The sequence below is a fragment of the Anolis carolinensis genome, chromosome 2, assembly GCF_035594765.1.
Source record: "Anolis carolinensis isolate JA03-04 chromosome 2, rAnoCar3.1.pri, whole genome shotgun sequence".
Lineage (NCBI taxonomy): Eukaryota > Metazoa > Chordata > Lepidosauria > Squamata > Dactyloidae > Anolis > Anolis carolinensis.
The window spans coordinates 183,804,585-183,821,101 of record NC_085842.1 but is presented as its reverse complement, the minus strand read 5'-3'; the positions used below and the strand labels follow the sequence as shown (position 1 = coordinate 183,821,101).

General features: G+C 40.5%; 1 protein-coding gene and 1 long non-coding RNA gene across 2 annotated transcripts in view; one reads left to right on the top strand and one right to left on the bottom strand.

Moving 5' to 3' along the window:
* LOC134296400 (uncharacterized) overlaps window positions 1-6,579 on the bottom strand; it is an 18,423-nt gene extending 11,844 nt beyond the window's left edge. The window contains exon 1 of the long non-coding RNA XR_010003130.1: window positions 6,102-6,579. This is a non-coding gene — a long non-coding RNA (uncharacterized LOC134296400). The remainder of the gene's footprint in view (window positions 1-6,101) is intronic.
* On the top strand, window positions 204-16,517 carry pim2 (Pim-2 proto-oncogene, serine/threonine kinase). Its single transcript, XM_003225800.4, has 6 exons — window positions 204-382; window positions 6,575-6,681; window positions 8,339-8,389; window positions 8,923-9,295; window positions 11,455-11,631; window positions 15,829-16,517. Exons 1-6 carry the CDS (start codon window positions 343-345, stop codon window positions 16,002-16,004), a joined length of 924 nt encoding a protein of 307 aa, XP_003225848.2. The 5' UTR covers window positions 204-342; the 3' UTR covers window positions 16,005-16,517.

Genomic DNA, 16,517 nt, shown 5'->3' with positions numbered 1-16,517 from the left:
CCTCTTTTTCCCGCCCTTTCCTTCCCTTTCGTAACCATTGCGCAAAAATGCTCCCTCAAGAGCGCGGGGAGAAACCCCGGAGCGCGACGCTTCCTCCTCTTTCCATATAAGGAAGAGGCTCATTTGCATCCCGGGGGGGGGCATTCGACGCTTGTGGGCGGGGCTATGCAAATCGACTGGGCTCCCTGATAGGCTCCGGCGTGGGCTTCGGTTCGGGCAGTAGCGTTCGATGTCAGTGTCGAGGCGAGTTGGCTTCTGGATTTGTCCCGCGATGATGCCGCTCGGGCGGGAGTAGTCCGGCTCTTGAGGACGTTTCGCGGTGGATACGTTGCCTTTTGGAAGATGGTCCCCGAAAGGAACGAAGTGACTTGGAGTCCAACAGGTAACACCTGCTGTTTTTCATATGATCTTAACGATTTGGAATAGTTCTTCCGTTTAATTCTACTGTCATGTTTATACACAGGGTGTCCCAAAAGTCCCCATACATAGGAATAATTGGCAAAGTTATATTTTATTAATAGTTGTTATAGTGATATATGTGTGTGTGTATCTATGGATATTTTTATATTTTTCATACACAGCATATATATGAAACTATATGAACTATATATAATAAAACATATAAAATATAATATGAAAAGAATAAAATACATATATACACACACATGTATGTGTGTATATATATATATATCTGTATGAATGATATAACTATATATAATAAAATATATAAAATATAATATGAAAAGAATAAAATACACACATACACACATATTATGTATTTGTATGGATATTTCTGTACTTTTCATATATATATATATCCACACAGTAGAGTCTCACTTATCCAACATAAACGGGGCCGGCAGAACGTTGGATAAGCGAATATGTTGGATAATAAGGAGGGATTAAGGAAAAGCCTATTAAACATCAAATTAGGTTATGATTTTACAAATTAAGCACCAAAACATCATGTTATACAACAAATCTGACAGAAAAAGTAGTTCAATACACAGTAATGCTATGTAGTAATTACTATATTTACGAATTTAGCACCAAAATATCACGATGTATTGAAAACATTGACTACAAAAATGCGTTGGATAAGTGAGACTCTACTGTATATAATATGTGTGTGTATATGTATTTTATTCTTTTCATATATTTTATATAATTTATTATATATAGTTATATCATTCATACATATATATATATATTTGTATGCCTTTCATATTGTATATTTTGTAAATAGTTGTTATATTTATATTTCTATATATACATAATATTGGTATAATTTTCATATTATTTGTATGTTTTATACTTAGTTGTATTTATCCATTCTATCATTTTTATGTCTATGGATATAGATATATTTTATATGTGTATATATTTGTATACTTTTCATATTATGTTCTGTGTATTATAAATAGTTGTTATAGTTATGTATTTTAATATTTTATATGGGTGCATGTGTGTGTGTATTGATATATGATATACAGCATGTAGAGAATGTCTTGTAAACATTTTGTAAAACTTTGTCACAAATGATTTGTCAACAAAGGTACTTTTAGCTACCATTTCCTATTTCTGCCTACCTAAAGCGACTTTTGGGATGCTCTGTATTATAAAGTTTTAAATGATATTGTTTTGAGTGTTGTTGGCCACTTTGAATGTCCTTTAGGAGAAGAAAGCAGGAAATAAATCATCATCTCTGAGAACATTGCTTCCCCTCCCTGGGATTTTGGGTGCATACACTCTGGAATTAATGCAGTTTGGCACCACTTTCATTGCCAAGTGTGTTTTCCTTTTAGCCTTCTCTGCCAAATAAGATTTATATATCTGTGGAAGGTCCAGAGTAGGAGAAAGAACTCTTGTCTGTCGGAGGCAAGTGTGAACATTGCAATTGGCAAGCTTGATGAGCATTGAATGGCCTTACAGCTTCAAAGCCTGGCTGCTTCCTGCCACAGGGAATCCTTTGTTGGGAGGTGTTAGCTGGCCCTGCTTGTTTCCTTTCTGGAATTCTCCTATTTTTTAATGTAGCTCTTTTTTTTACTGTCCTGATTTTAGAGATTTTTTAATACTAGTAGCCAGATTTTGTTCATTTTCATTGTTTTTTAAAAAAAAATTAAATAACACAAGAACAAAATCTGGCTCCCAGTATTTTAAAAAATTCTAAAATCAGGATAGTAAATAAAGAACACCACTCTCAATACAGGGGCATTCCAGACATGAAACAGTCAGGGCCAGCTAACACCTCCCAACAAAGGATCCCCCAGGCAGGAAGCAGCCAAACTTTGAAGCTGAAAGGTTATTCAGTGCTAATCAAGGTGGCCCGTTGCAACATTCACACTTGCCTCCAGCAGACAAGAGTTTTTTCTCCCACCCTGGAGATTCTACAGATATATAAACCCCACTTGCCTAGTTTCCAACAGACTTCACACCTCTGAGGATGCCTGGCAAAATGTCAGAAGAGAATGCTTCTGGAACATGGCCATACATCCTGGAAAACTCACAGCAGCCCAGTGATTCTGGCCATGAAAGCTTCAACAACATATAGTATTGATGTTTGTGCTCACCTTCTGTACTTTGAAGGATTGGCTGTTGTTTTGGCACATACCATACCAGGATTCCTCCTCTTTGCTTTTAGCTAAATATTTTGGGTGCCGGGTTGCAGCGCCGGAGGCAAACAAAACAAACAAGCAGGGTGCATCTGCACAATAGAATGAATGCAATGTGACACCACAATGACTTCCACAACTATACTATGGATTCCTACAATTTAGGCTTCTTACCAAACTCTTAAAAGTTCTGGAATTTCTCCAGGATGCCAGAACTGAGTTCTAGCACTTCCAGTCGTTTTGTGGTGTGATGGAATTAGGAGAAACCTTAGGAAGTAGACAGACAAAACTTGTGGCTAGTTGAGGCTCTATGAACAGGATTGTCAAGATCCCCCACCCCATTTATTTGCCCATTCTTTCTGAAGATTCATCTACACTGTAAAATTAAAGCAGTTTGACACTCTGTTAACTGCCATGGCTTAATGTTATGGAATCCAAGGAGTTGTAGTTTTACATGGTGTGTAGCCTTCCCACCACTTTCTAGGATTCTATAGCCTTGAACCATTATTACACTATGTAACAGAAATTGGGGAAAAATCTATTCCTGCTTTGAAAGTATTACTTACTTCCTGTTTATATTCCAGAGACTTTGTTTTTGTGGCTGCCACAAACTATTTGGAAGTGGTTGAGACGCAATGAGATATTAATTGAAAAACCATAGCAAAATGTGCTGCAGGATGTCCCGCAGAAACAGAGTTTTTGCAGTTTAATAAACCTTTTCCATGTTTTTAGGATAGAACCAATTAGGAAATGAGTTTTATAACCCAGGAACAAAAACTGTGTTATATAGTATTATTAAAGTGGTATCAAACTACATTTTTCTACAGATGCACCTTTAAGATATAGGAACCCCAGTTCTCCATGGCATCTAGTCACCTTGGGTGTAACTACTTGATAGGTAGGGATCAGAGTACTGTGTACAACCAGGGGCTGGTGAAAGGGCACAACACCTAGTAAGTAAGCAAGCAAGCAAGCAGCAGAGTTAGAAAGGTCTTTGCAGTTGGGTGTGTTTTAAAAAAAAAGACATTGAAGCATCTTTCAGTGGCCTTTAACTCTCTGCTACCCTCTGCCGAGAGGAAAGTGTATGTGCACAATGAGTTCAAAGCTGGCATTATTTCCCATTCACCAGGATGGGGCCTCGGTGGCGCAGTGGGTTAAACCCTTGTGCCGGCTGAACTGCTGACCTAAATGTTGGCGGCTGGAATCTGCTCCCACTTTCAGCTGTAGCTTCCCACACAGAGTCATGAGAAAAACCTCCCAGCAGGATGGTAACACATCCAGGTGTCCCCTGGGCAACGTCTCTGTAGATAGCCGATTCTCTCACACCAGAAGCAACTTGCAGTATGTTTACTTCTGACACAATAAAAAAAAATCACCAGGAATCTGAAATCCCAAATGCATGAAAGTTGGCCAACCAAATGCACAAAATGCCTCGTGCCAGCTTTTGAAGCTACAGTATATTAGCTTCTTCATCAGGCAAAGATGTTGGAAATCATATAGGAGAAGAATAGCAATGTTGTTAGAGTCACAGCCCTGCATTTTGTTGCTTTTATTGTCAGTTGAGATGGCTTGGATGGCTGTCAGTGCAGGTAGAAGCCAGCCCTCTCCAAATTTTTGATGAACATTAGTTTCATTGTGTTGTCAAAGGCTTTCATGACCGGAATCACAGGGTTGTTGTATGTTTTTCGGGCTGTATGACCATGTTCCAGAAGTATTCTCTCCTGACGTTTCGCCCACATCTATGGCAGGCATCCTCAGACCTCTGAGGATACCTCACAACCTCTGAGGATGCCTGCCATAGATGTGGGCAAAACATCAGGAGAGAATACTTCTGGAACATGGTCATACAGCCCGAAAAACACACAACATCCCATTAGCTTCATTTATAAACAAATGCAAATTAAGCAGGAATGAAAGAAAGCAGGCAGTCCTATAAGTTGGAAGGTTTGGCCGTAACTGCAGTGTTATTAAGTTCATAATTGCCATGCATGCATGCAATTAAATCACCACTGAAAAATATCTCCCACTGTGTGATCACTCAAATTATCAATTGTTACTTCTCTGTCACATGCACACTCATACTTTCACAAGCTGTTCCCTTCTTCTTGGTGAAATATCACCTCCGTGTTCAGATCAGTGTGTGTATGTATATACTGTATGTATGTAAAAACGTCTTTTGGCTTATGGTGACCCAATGGATTTTATAGGTTTTCTTATGCAAGGAATAACATTATGTAACATTTGAAAATTTTTCTGTTCCTAGTTTGAAAGTGTTATTTCCTGTATAATTGTGCAGTACTTACTTTTAAAGTAGTTGTTATATTCCAGAAACTTCATTTCTGTGTCTGCTATCAACTATGTTGAATTGGTTGAGATTGGATGAGATATTAACTGAAAAACTAGAGCAAAATGTGCTGCAGGTTGTCCCACAAAAACAAAGTTTTTGCAGCTTAATAAAATTTTTTCCATGTTTTTATGATAGAACTAATTAGGAAATGACATTTATAACCCAGGGACAAAAACGGTGTTACATAGTGTAATGAGCGATGCTTTTGCCAGTTCCTGCCTACAAAATATAGTCTTCTTCACCTGGAAGTGCCTTTAAGATATCTCATTCAAATTCAAAGAGGGATTCCAAGTCAAGTGCCCACTTACAAACAATTAAATCCCTTAATTGAACCATCAACCAAGCATCTTGGAGCTAATTAACAGATAGTCTGCCGAACAAAGGGATGCTGCCTTAGGAAAAAATGGCTGATGGAGAGGTTTCTGTGACATGGATTGTAAAGTATATCAAAGGCATTCTTTGCACCATTTCCCTCTTATTTTTTTCCTTGGAAGATCTCTCTCACTTTTAATTCTCCAATTTCAGCTGAGAATGTTTTGATCCTCTTTATGCTTTGAAAAAGAGGGAATCACCAGGTAAACTCCTGTCTGTGGGGCTATAAAAAGGCAGGGAGGGTGAACCACTGATGTTTTAGTTTTCACTTGTGTGATCTCTGCAAGCACAGATGTGGCAGGTTCTCAACCCTTTGCTATAGAGCAGTGGTTCTCAACTTGTGGGTTCCCAGATGTTTTTGGCCTACAGCTCCCAGAAATCCCAGCCAGTTTACCAGCGGTTAGGATTTCTGGGAGTTGAAAGCCAAAAACACATGGGGACCCCAGGTTGAGAACTACTGCTATAGAGGACTTTATAGTTTCCTCTGCTGCTTTTATCTACTGGAAAGGTCCAATACCTTGGGCAGATGTGCAGCAACAGGTAAAAAGGAACAGGTGCAGTTTTCTCTATTGTTGAATTTTCTTTTCTAGAGAAAGCTTCACCTGTTGATCTTTGCCATGCTTCCCAGCTGTTAACAATAAAGGAACTGCCATTTATGAAAAGGATGACTAAAAATGAATACGTCTCCATTCATAAATATTAACATTACACCCAGATATCTGGAGTTCAGAGTCCTCCCCTCCTTCCCTCTTTCTACCTTCATATCTTACCTGGGCCAAGATGTGTTTAATCAAAAGACACTGTGTTGAATTTTCCCAGTTGCTAGGCTGGGGAAGCCGGTTCCTGTAGGGTGGATTTGTCCGTTCCTGTGAGTCATTGTAAGGATTGGAGTGGCTTTGCCATGACACATACTTCTGGCAGGAGAGATAGGATTTTTTTTAAAAAAAACCTTTCACCTGCTTGTTTTGCTTAGCAGTCCCCTCCTTCAGTGCTCTGTAAACTTTTCGATTTGGGGGACTAGCAATGTCTTTCCCCTCTAATTGATCAGGAACTAGCAATTTTTTGTGCCCATTAACTTTTCAAGAACTGTATTCCTCCTTGGAAGCTTAGACCTGCTGATGGAACAGCTGTGGTCTAGGTATGACTGTGTCTGGACCGTGACAGGAAACTGGAGCTTGAAAGTCCTCAGGTGCCTTAGTGGAAATTCAGTCTATTTATAATGTTGTTTTTGTGTCTGTTCTAGGGAAAGACAAAGAATCCTTTGAGGCTCTGTACAAGAGAGGGACTCTGCTGGGCAAAGGTGGCTTTGGGACAGTCTATGCTGGGCACAGGATTGCTGATGGACTGCAGGTGAGATTGGTGTGGATGGCAGCTAGGGCTGCTTCATTGATTATATGCAAACAGATGTTAAGTTCATAACTGCATGGAGTAGGAGAAATAAAAAACCAAGGCCTTCCTGTATCCCTGTTGTCATCTGGAAAAGTTCTGCCTTTGATGGACTATCACTCTCACAACCTGCCCCCCAGCCAGTGCTGAAAAAATAAACTTCTTGATGTTTTGATCATAATGTGCTTGAAGATTGTGGCAATAATAAGCTATGAAGGTTTCTAATAGTGATTGGCTGAACTGCCTCATTGTATTGGAGAGCTGTGGAGAATCTTGCCTCCCATTGGCTGAGCCTCTGTGATGTCATAGAACAGTGGATCCAACTTTTGGGCCTCCAGGTGTTTTGGACTTCAGCTCCCACACTTCTTAACAGCTGGGATTTCTGTGGGTTGGCCCAAACACTTGCGGGCCCAAAGGTTGAGAACCACGGTCATAGAAGAACAATGGGATTATCCAGCTGGGAATGCAAGAGTAGCTGAGTCAAGATAGAAGAGAAGCCCATAAAAGAAGGTTGGAACATAAAGTGTGCCCAAGAGAAAGGTTGGGCAAAAGATAGACAGGATCTAGTGGTAGATCTCTGGATGATTGGCAACAACTGGGCAAAGGTTTTTCTTTCCCAGCTGATAAACCATGGCAGCAATAAAATGACACCACACCATGATTGGAAAAAAAAACCTTTGTGTGAGTGCATAAGTTGGGGGCTCCTCCCCCAGCTGCCCCCCCCCCCAAGCAACAACATAGTACTATAAAAAACTGCCAGGACCTTCCTCTTGGATCATGTAATGCTGATGGTTTTAATTGTGTTTTATTGTAAATCAAGGTATATTTTAAACGACTTTTCTGTAATTCTTTGTAATTGTTTTAAATGGCATTGAATTATTGCCATGTTGTAAGCTGCCCTGAGTCCCCTCCAGGGTGAGAAGGGTGGGGTAAAAGTATAGTAAATAAATAAATAAATAAATAAATAATAGAATACTAATATTCTGCTATGGTAATAATATAATATATTGTGTATATATATAATATTGACAATAATATTCTAATGTAATACAATATAATAGTAATAATAATACAGTATAATCATATTAATTATATATTATATATTAAATGTAATATTACTAATAATATTACAGTATAGTGGTATAGTACAATATAGTAATATATAATGCTAATATTGTGCTATGCTAATAATATAATATATTGTATGTACATATAACTTGCAAGCCGCTCTGAGTCTCCTTCAGGGTGAGAGAGGGTGGGGTATAAATATAGTAAATAAATAAGATACGAAGAGAGGTGGAAAGAGAAATCATGAGTAGATTTATGTATGGAAGGTTTAGAGTCGCAAATAACTGAAGAAGGAATTTTGGCAGGTGCTGCTTAAATTGAAAGGGTCACAAAGATTGTACCTGCTTCGTTTTTAAATTATAAACACGTATTGCCAGTGTTCCTCATGACTTTCCGGCACATGAATGCATTGTATGTTTAGCAAGGAATAAGTCTGTAGAACTCCGTAGGCTACAGAGATTCTGTCTCTGGCCCTGGTGCTCTTCTTGGGGGTGAAGAAGAGTGTCAGCAGTTTGACTTAGGCTCTTACCTCTTCCTTTGTTTTCCTCCTCAGGTTGCAATCAAGCATGTTGCCAGGAACAAAGTTTCAGAGTGGGCAAAGCTGGTGAGTTTCAAGAGGACATCCCCGTGGTTACTCAAATGCACTCCGTTTCTCTTCCAGTAAAATCTAGAGGACCGTAGATTTTACCCTAACCCATGTTTTCAAGGGAACTATGACATTTATTTACCAGTTTAAGTTCATAGTGTAGATCTTTTGTTTCTTTCAGTTTAGTTCTGAGGCAGGGGTGGGCATCTTCTGCCCCTGCAGATTTTGAACTGCAAACCCCACCCATCATGAGATATAATGGTTCCAGTCCGGCTTACCTCTCCTAACGCATCTCCCTTCATGATCCGATGTTATTGTTAAGATTTTCTGGGGAAGCCCTGCTCTCGGTCCAGCCCCCATTGTAGGCACGATTGGCGGGGACAAGTTGGTTTGAACTACAACCCCTAGAAAGGAGTGATAGGAATTGTAAGGCCAAAACCAGGTAGAGGACCACATTTTCCTCACCCATCTTGGAAGGACCACTGAATGGATTTTAGGATTTCCTTTCTTTCGTCCTTGTGTTGAATTTCCCCCTGTATTCTTTTTTGCAGCCTAACGGGATGGTGGCACCTATGGAGGTGGTGCTGATGAAGCTTGTGTGCTCAGGAGCTGGGCACCGTGGTGTGATTCGGCTCTTGGACTGGTATGAGGCTCCTGAAGGCTTCTTCTTGGTGCTGGAGAGACCCGAGCATTGCCAGGACCTCTTTGACTACGTGACTGAGCAGGGGGCCCTCCCCGAGAAGCTGTGCCGGCAATTTTTCCACCAGGTGGTAGAAGCAGTCTGCCACTGCCATGCTCAGGGGGTGGTCCATCGGGACATCAAGGATGAGAACATCCTGGTGGACTTACGTACAGGCAACATCAAGCTGATCGACTTTGGTTCTGGGGCTGTCCTGAGGGATTCTGTCTACACAGACTTTGATGGTAGGTTGCAAGGGCTAGCTGAATCAGCTGCTTTTTTGGTGGGTGTAAAAGCAATATAAAACTGAGTCTAAGAAGAAGAAGAAGAAAAATCACAGTGTGTATATGTGTAGCTACATATCTTTATGCATGGGGCAAGACTATCAGGAGGTTCTCTTGGCAAGATTTGTCTGTGTATTCCTCTGAAGCTGAGAGAGAGTGACTTGCCCAATCTCACCAAGGGGATTTTCATGGCTGAGTGCAGATTTGAACCCTGTTTTCAAGAGTCATTGCACAGCATTCAAGCCATTAATAATAATCATAATCATAACACTTTATTTATATTCCACCCTTCTCCCAAAAGGGACTCAGAGCGGATTACAATATATATAAACATACACAGGCAAACATTCAATTCCTTGCTACATGACAGACAATGAGACACAAATATAAAGGTAAAGGCTTCTCCTTTCATTTCTGGCTCAGAGGTGGTGCCCATCTCTGGCTCTGGGGGAGGTGCTCTTTCTCCATTTCCAGGCCGAGGAGCCTGCGTCTGTAGATACTTCCTGGTCATGAGGCCAGCATGATTGCTTGGAACGTCTTTTTGCCTTTTCCCGCTGGAGCAGTGCCTATTGATCTACTCAAATTTGCATGTTTTCAAACTGCTAGGTTGGCAGGAGCTAGGGCTAGCAGTGGGAGCTCATCCCATCCTGAGGATTCAAACTGCCAACCTTCAGGTCAGCAGTTCAGCAACACAAGGGTTTAACCCATTGTGCCACCAAGGCCCCTTGGGTCTATATCTCTAGCTACCTAGATATGTTGTTGTGTTGTTGTTTGCTTTCAAATTGTTTCTGACTTATGATGACTCTATTGGGTTTTCTGGAACTGAGAGCATGACTCAGAATCACACCATGGCTTTTTATTGCTGAGCTGGAAATCAAACCCTGTTCTCCAGAGTCATTGTTCAGTGCCCAAACACTATGGCACATTGGCTCTATATAACTAGATAGATGTCATCTAGTAACCTAATTAGGTAGAGATCATTTTGATGCTGCTTCCAGGACTCTCTTACTCATATTATTATAGCTTTTAATTTATTTTTCCAAAATAGATACAATTATGCCATAGTTCTAACGATTTCTAAAACCCAACAACTTGGCTTTCCCAGAAGATTTGTTGTAAAGTGAAATCTAATCTGTTAATGCCCCATCTTAATGTTGTTCTATTCATTTAAAGATGACACTTCTTGTTTTTTCCAGAATTTTGCTAGCAATTTTCAAGCTGAAGTTAACATCTGCAGATACCCTTAAGTGCTTCTAATCATTTTAGGTTGTTTAATACTAGAACAATTGAATTAGAAAAGGGATAATTTGTATTGCCCCTTCCGATGTTCTGAATTCATTTTTAATATACTGGTTTATATCCTATGGACTAGTCTGAACTAGAGTGGATCCTTTGACTCATTGCTAAAGGGTGAGTCAACACTTATGGGAACCTCGTTGATTAAGTGGAGCAATAAATTGAATTCATGCCCATTTCTACATTTCCTGGTTCTAATTTGGATGCTGCTTTTGGTGCTTTGTTTTTAAGAAATTCACTTAAGTTGCATACCCTCCAACCGTCCTCATACGGAAAAAACTGTCATCCTCCTTTTTAAAATGCCATAGTTACTCTCCTTCCTGGTTTCCCTTTTGTTCTCTTGCAGTCTGAAATCAAGGTACAAAATAATTTGCATGCAGTTGACATGCTGCAGTCAGAGGAAAAGAAAAACTCACTCTCTCCTATAATTCAGGCAAAAACAAACTGCTGTGGCGTCTCCTAGCTTGTGCTAGCTTGCATGATCTTGGCCACATCCTAATGCTGCTAGGCCATGTTTTCCACATTTCACCTGTGTTGTGTTGCAGGGTATGAAATTCATAGGATCACCCTAAACCTGGCCTGCACAACCTGTGGCCCTGCCAGAAGCTCTGGCCAGCTGTTCCAATGGCCATGAATTCTGGGAGGTGAAGTCCGAAATACCCGGAGGGCCGCAGGTTGTGTAAGCCTGCCCTAAATTGACACGTGACTTGAAGGCGCACACATGCACACATTAACACAAAACTGTATGTGCAGAATCGTCCTCCTATCAAGATGTTGCCTGATGGTCGTAGTAACCTGTTTGTTTCTGCTTGCCTTTCTTTCAGGAACACGTGTATACAGTCCTCCTGAGTGGGTGGAAACCCAGCAGTATCATGCTCTTCCGGCCACGGTCTGGTCCCTGGGCATCCTCCTCTATGATATGGTGTGTGGCGATATCCCCTTTGAAAGGGATGAGGACATTCTGGCGGCCAGTGTTGAGTTCCGCACTCCGGTCTCTGCTGGTGAGTGCTGGGCAGTAGCTTCCTCTTGTTTTCTTTGGATTCTTGCATTATCAGCATAGATCAATACAGTTTTAAATTGGTGTTGGGCTGACCCCTACCATTAGGCAGTATGAAGGAGCTGCCTCATACAACATACGTTTTGAGTGTGAGATGAAGATCTTGTGTAATTACTTTATTATGCAAAGAGCCTTTTTACAGCTTAGAGATTTATAGATAATGAAGTTGGTACCATACACTTTTATAGACTAAGGTGTTGTACCTACATTGTAGAGGTAATGCGTTTGACACCACTTTAACTGCCATGGCTCAATGCTATGGGATCCTGGCAGAAAAGATTAAGGGCCTTGTGATTACAACTCCTGTGCTTCCATAGCACTGAGTCATGGCAGTTAGTTATATCAAACTGCATTTTCTATAGCGTTGATCAGTAGTTCACAAAGTGTGCTCCGCAGAGCCCTTTTAGACTAATGTGAATTAATCCATACAAATACTCTCCAGCCATCTGCCACTGCCTTGGCTCATGCCTGATATATCTACATGATATCTATATATATAAAAGGGTAATGAAATTTCGGCCTAGGACAAAACAACAAAACTACACAACCCAGAAACACTAAACTTGGCAGCACAACCCCTCATCCATGCCTCTACGTTCATACAACAAAAAGAAAAGAAAAATAAAGTCCTAATTAGAGGGAGAGGAATAATTGTTTTTATCCAATTGCTGCCAGTTAGAAGGCTAAGCTCCGCCCACTTGGTCTCCTAGCAACCTACTCAGACCAGGGGACAGGCAGAGTTAGGCTTCACTTAGGCCTCTTCCACACTGCCTATAAGATACAGATTATCTGATTTTAACTGGATTATATGGCAGTGTAAACTCAAGGCCCCTCCACACAGCTATATTACTCTTTTATCTATATATATAAAAGAGTGATGGCATCACGGCGACTCACAAAACAACAAAAGTACAGGCCCCGCAACCTCGAAATTTGACAACACAACCCATCATCCATGCCTCCAGGTTGATACAACAAAAAGAAAAGAAAAACAAAGTCCTAATTAGAGGGAGAGCAATAATTTTTTTTATCCAATTGCTGCCAGTTTAGAGGGCTAATCTCTGCCCACTTCGTCTCCTAGCAACCAACTCCTAGCAAGCCAAGGGACAGCCAGGGTTCAGTTAGGGGACAGGCAGACTTAGGCTATCTAATTTGCACTGGATTATATAGCAGTGTAGACTCAAGGCCCTTCCACACTGCTATAGAACCCATTTATAATCTTATATTATCTGCTTTGCACTGGATTATCTTGACTCCACACTGTCATATAATCCACTTCAGTGGGCATTTTACACAGCTGTGAAGAAGGGTCCTCATATAATCCAGTTCTAAGCAGATAATATAAGATTATCAATAAACAGTGGACTCTCACTTATCCAACATAAACAGGCCGGCAGGATAAGTGAATATGTTGGATAATAAGAAGGGATTAAGGAAAAGCCTATTAAACATCAAATTAGGTAATCGTTATACAAATTAAGCACCAGAACATCATATTATACAACAAATTTGACAGAAAAAGTAATTCCATGCGCAGTAATGCTATGTAGTAATTACAGTAGAGTCTCACTTATCCAACACTCGCTTATCCAATGTTCTGGATTATCCAATGCATTTTTGTAGTCAATGTTTTCAATATATCATGATATTTTGGTGCTAAATTCATAAATACAGTAATTACTACATAGCATTACTGTGTATTGAACTACTTTTTCTGCCAAATATGTTGTCTAACATGATATTTTGGTGCTTCATTTGTAAAATCATAACCTAATTTGATGTTTAATAGGCTTTTCCTTAATGCCTCCTTATTATCCAACATATTCCCTTATCCAATATTCTGCCAGCCCGTTTATGTTGGATAAGTGAGACTCTACTGTACTGTATTTACAAATTTACCACTAAAATATCACAATGAATTTAAAACACTGACTACAAAAACATTGATTATGAAAAGGCAGACTGCGTTGGATAATCCAGAACATTGTATAAGTGAATGTTGGATAAGTGAGATTCTACTTTAATATGAAATAATTACTGGGATAGAATAATGCAGAACAATATAATCTCTGAAACCAGGACAGTAAATAAACAAGGGAATTCCACACAGGAAACAATCAGGGCCAGCTAACACCTCCCAACAAAGTATTCCCATCATCAGAGTCTGGCAAATCTTCTGTTTTCTCAGGACCACAGACAGTAGAATTACATAAAATATCGCAAACAACACCACTCTGAAAAAAAGGGAATTCCAAACAGGAAAGAATCAGGGCCAGCTAACACCTCCCAACAAAAAATTCACTCAGGGAGGAAACAGCCAGGCTTTAAAGCTGCAAGGCCATTGCATCCTAATCATTTTCCTAATTGCAGCATTCATACTTGCGTCCAACAGGGAAAAAAAACCATTCAGAAATATTGTATATTCACAACCTTTAGGAAATAATATCCCCTGATGGCGCAGCGTGTTAAAGCACTGAGCTGCTGAACTTCTGGACCGAAAGGCCACAGTTTGAATTGGGGGAGCGGAGAGAGCCCCCACTGTTAGCCCCAACTTCTGCCAACCCAGAAGTTCAAAAACATGCAAATGTGAGTGCATCAATAGGTACTGCTCCGGCGGGAAGGTAACGCCGCTCCATGCAGTCATCCCACATGACCTTGGAGGTGTCTACGGACAACGCCGGCTCTTGGGCTTAGAAATGGAGATGAGCCCCAACCCCCAGAGTCAGACATGACTGGACTTAATGTCAGGGGAAAACCTTTACCCTTTACCTTAACTACCACCAATTCCTCAATACTTTATTTCCCATACCATCATACTTCGCCACAGCAACGCGTGGCTGGGCACAGCTAGTAATCTTACATTATCTGCTTTTATACACCTGTGTAGAAGGGGGCCTCATATAATCCAGTTCTAAACAGATAATATAAGATTATAAATATACAGTACAGTCTCACTTATCCAACATAAACAGGCCAGACATGACTGGACTTAATGTCACGGGAAAACCTTTACCCTTTACCTTAACTACCACCAATTTCCCACATCACCATACTTTGCCACAGCAATGTGTGGCCAGGCACAGCTAGTATAATATAATATGTAAACATCTCTTGGGGTTCCACTAGAAACTTTTCTTCAAAAAGGACTCCTTAGCTGAAAAGGTTTGCAAACCCTGGTGTAGATTCATTGTCATTCTGCTTCCTTGGGTGCATATGCTACCCAATTCATTCTCTCAGTCTCTAAAATGTTACAAGTTCCCTTTTCATACTGATATTCCAGACTTAACAGTGTTGTCTTTCAATTCTGTTATTTTTTTCTTTGTTATTGTGAAGAATAGGGAGAGACTCTTCCATGGGTGTTAAAATAATGTGGCAGGTTCTGGGTACCTTGACTTGTCTTGGAGAATAGGAAGAAAAGACACTTAAATTTTCATTGAATCATAGCATTGGAGGAGACCATAAGGGCCATCCAGTCCAAACCCCTGCTGTGTTTTGGCCAAGCCAGTAGTTAAACTTGGGCTTGTTCATTCATTCTCATGCATTATGTTTCTTCAAGTTGACTCTGACATGTAGCAACCCTATTCTAAGGGTTTCTTAGTAAGATTTTCTGAGGTGGCTTGCCATTGCTTTCCTTGGAGGCTGAGAGATGTGACTTGCTCAAGGTCACCTGCTGGGTTTCCATGGATGAGAGAAGATTTGAACCTGTTCTCCAGGAATCCTATTTCAAAATGGAAACCACTGCTATTGTGTCGGATCTCACACTCACATGTATGTGTGTGTGTGTGCTTTCCTCATAAGGGTAGTCACAGCAGTTTTAACACACTGGTCCCGGAAACATCCGTAGAAACAGGCACACGAAAACCTGGTGTTCAGGTGCTCACTTTTACCCTCCTCTTCGTTCTGAGATTGTCCAAAGGCAGTGTATACATCCTATCTCTTCTCTATATGTTTGATAGTTAGTTTGTTGTTGTGTTTAAAAACAAATGTAGAAATTTGAGTTTATAGAGATGTACATTTGTCTTGCAGTAAAAATGGCTGTAATGCCAGTTCTTGGTTATAGTTGGGATTGACATACTGGGGATAGGTTTGAATAGCAAGGATGTCTGGCTTCCTTCTGACTGTGTTGACTCTTCTTTTCTAGACTGCCAAGACCTCATCCGATGGTGCTTGGCCTTGGAGCCTTCTACACGTCCCACGCTGGAGCAGGTGCTCTTGCATCCGTGGCTGAAACCAGACCTGCTTCTTCAAAACGAAGAGCTGCAGACGTCTACATCTCTCAGGGCCACACTTTGCAACAGAAGCAACGGAGAGACCTAACTCTTCTTTTCTTGCCTCCTCCCCCTCTGAGATGGGTCGGTGCTAATGGGACTGTTGCTCACTGAATCTCAGGCAGCCAAACTTGGTCACTGGCCGAGAAAAAAAGTTAACCTGGTTTTACAGGTTTTTAAAATGAACTGAATGAATTTATGAGGGAAACAGGGCTGTGGAAGGGAATTGTAGAATTTCAGCTCAGAAGTCTTACTCTCAATAGCCCAAATTATGTTTGTACTCTGGCCTGCCCAGGGACCAGACATCTCCATAAATGTAAATACTTGTGTATTATTATTCCCCCAACCTTTGGGGAGAAATGGAATTTAGGCGTGGTTTTCTACTGGCCCTCAATAATTATTTTCAGACCCTCTGAGATTTATCAAAGTCTTATATGTGTGCATTTATGTATTTTTGGGTGTGTGTGTGTGTGTCCTTTTATTTTTTAAGGAAACATTTGCGCAGACAAGTTTTGTCCAACAGTGAAATCTATTTAATAAATTTAAAAATCATTTTGTAAAA

Coding starts and splice junctions, on each gene's coding strand:
- pim2 (XM_003225800.4), top strand. CDS start 343: ATGGTCCCCGAAAGGAACGAAGTGACTTGGAGTCCAACAG. Junction 6,682..8,338: donor GGATTGCTGATGGACTGCAG/GTGAGATTGGTG, acceptor TTTCCTCCTCAG/GTTGCAATCAAGCATGTTGC. Junction 8,390..8,922: donor TTTCAGAGTGGGCAAAGCTG/GTGAGTTTCAAG, acceptor TCTTTTTTGCAG/CCTAACGGGATGGTGGCACC.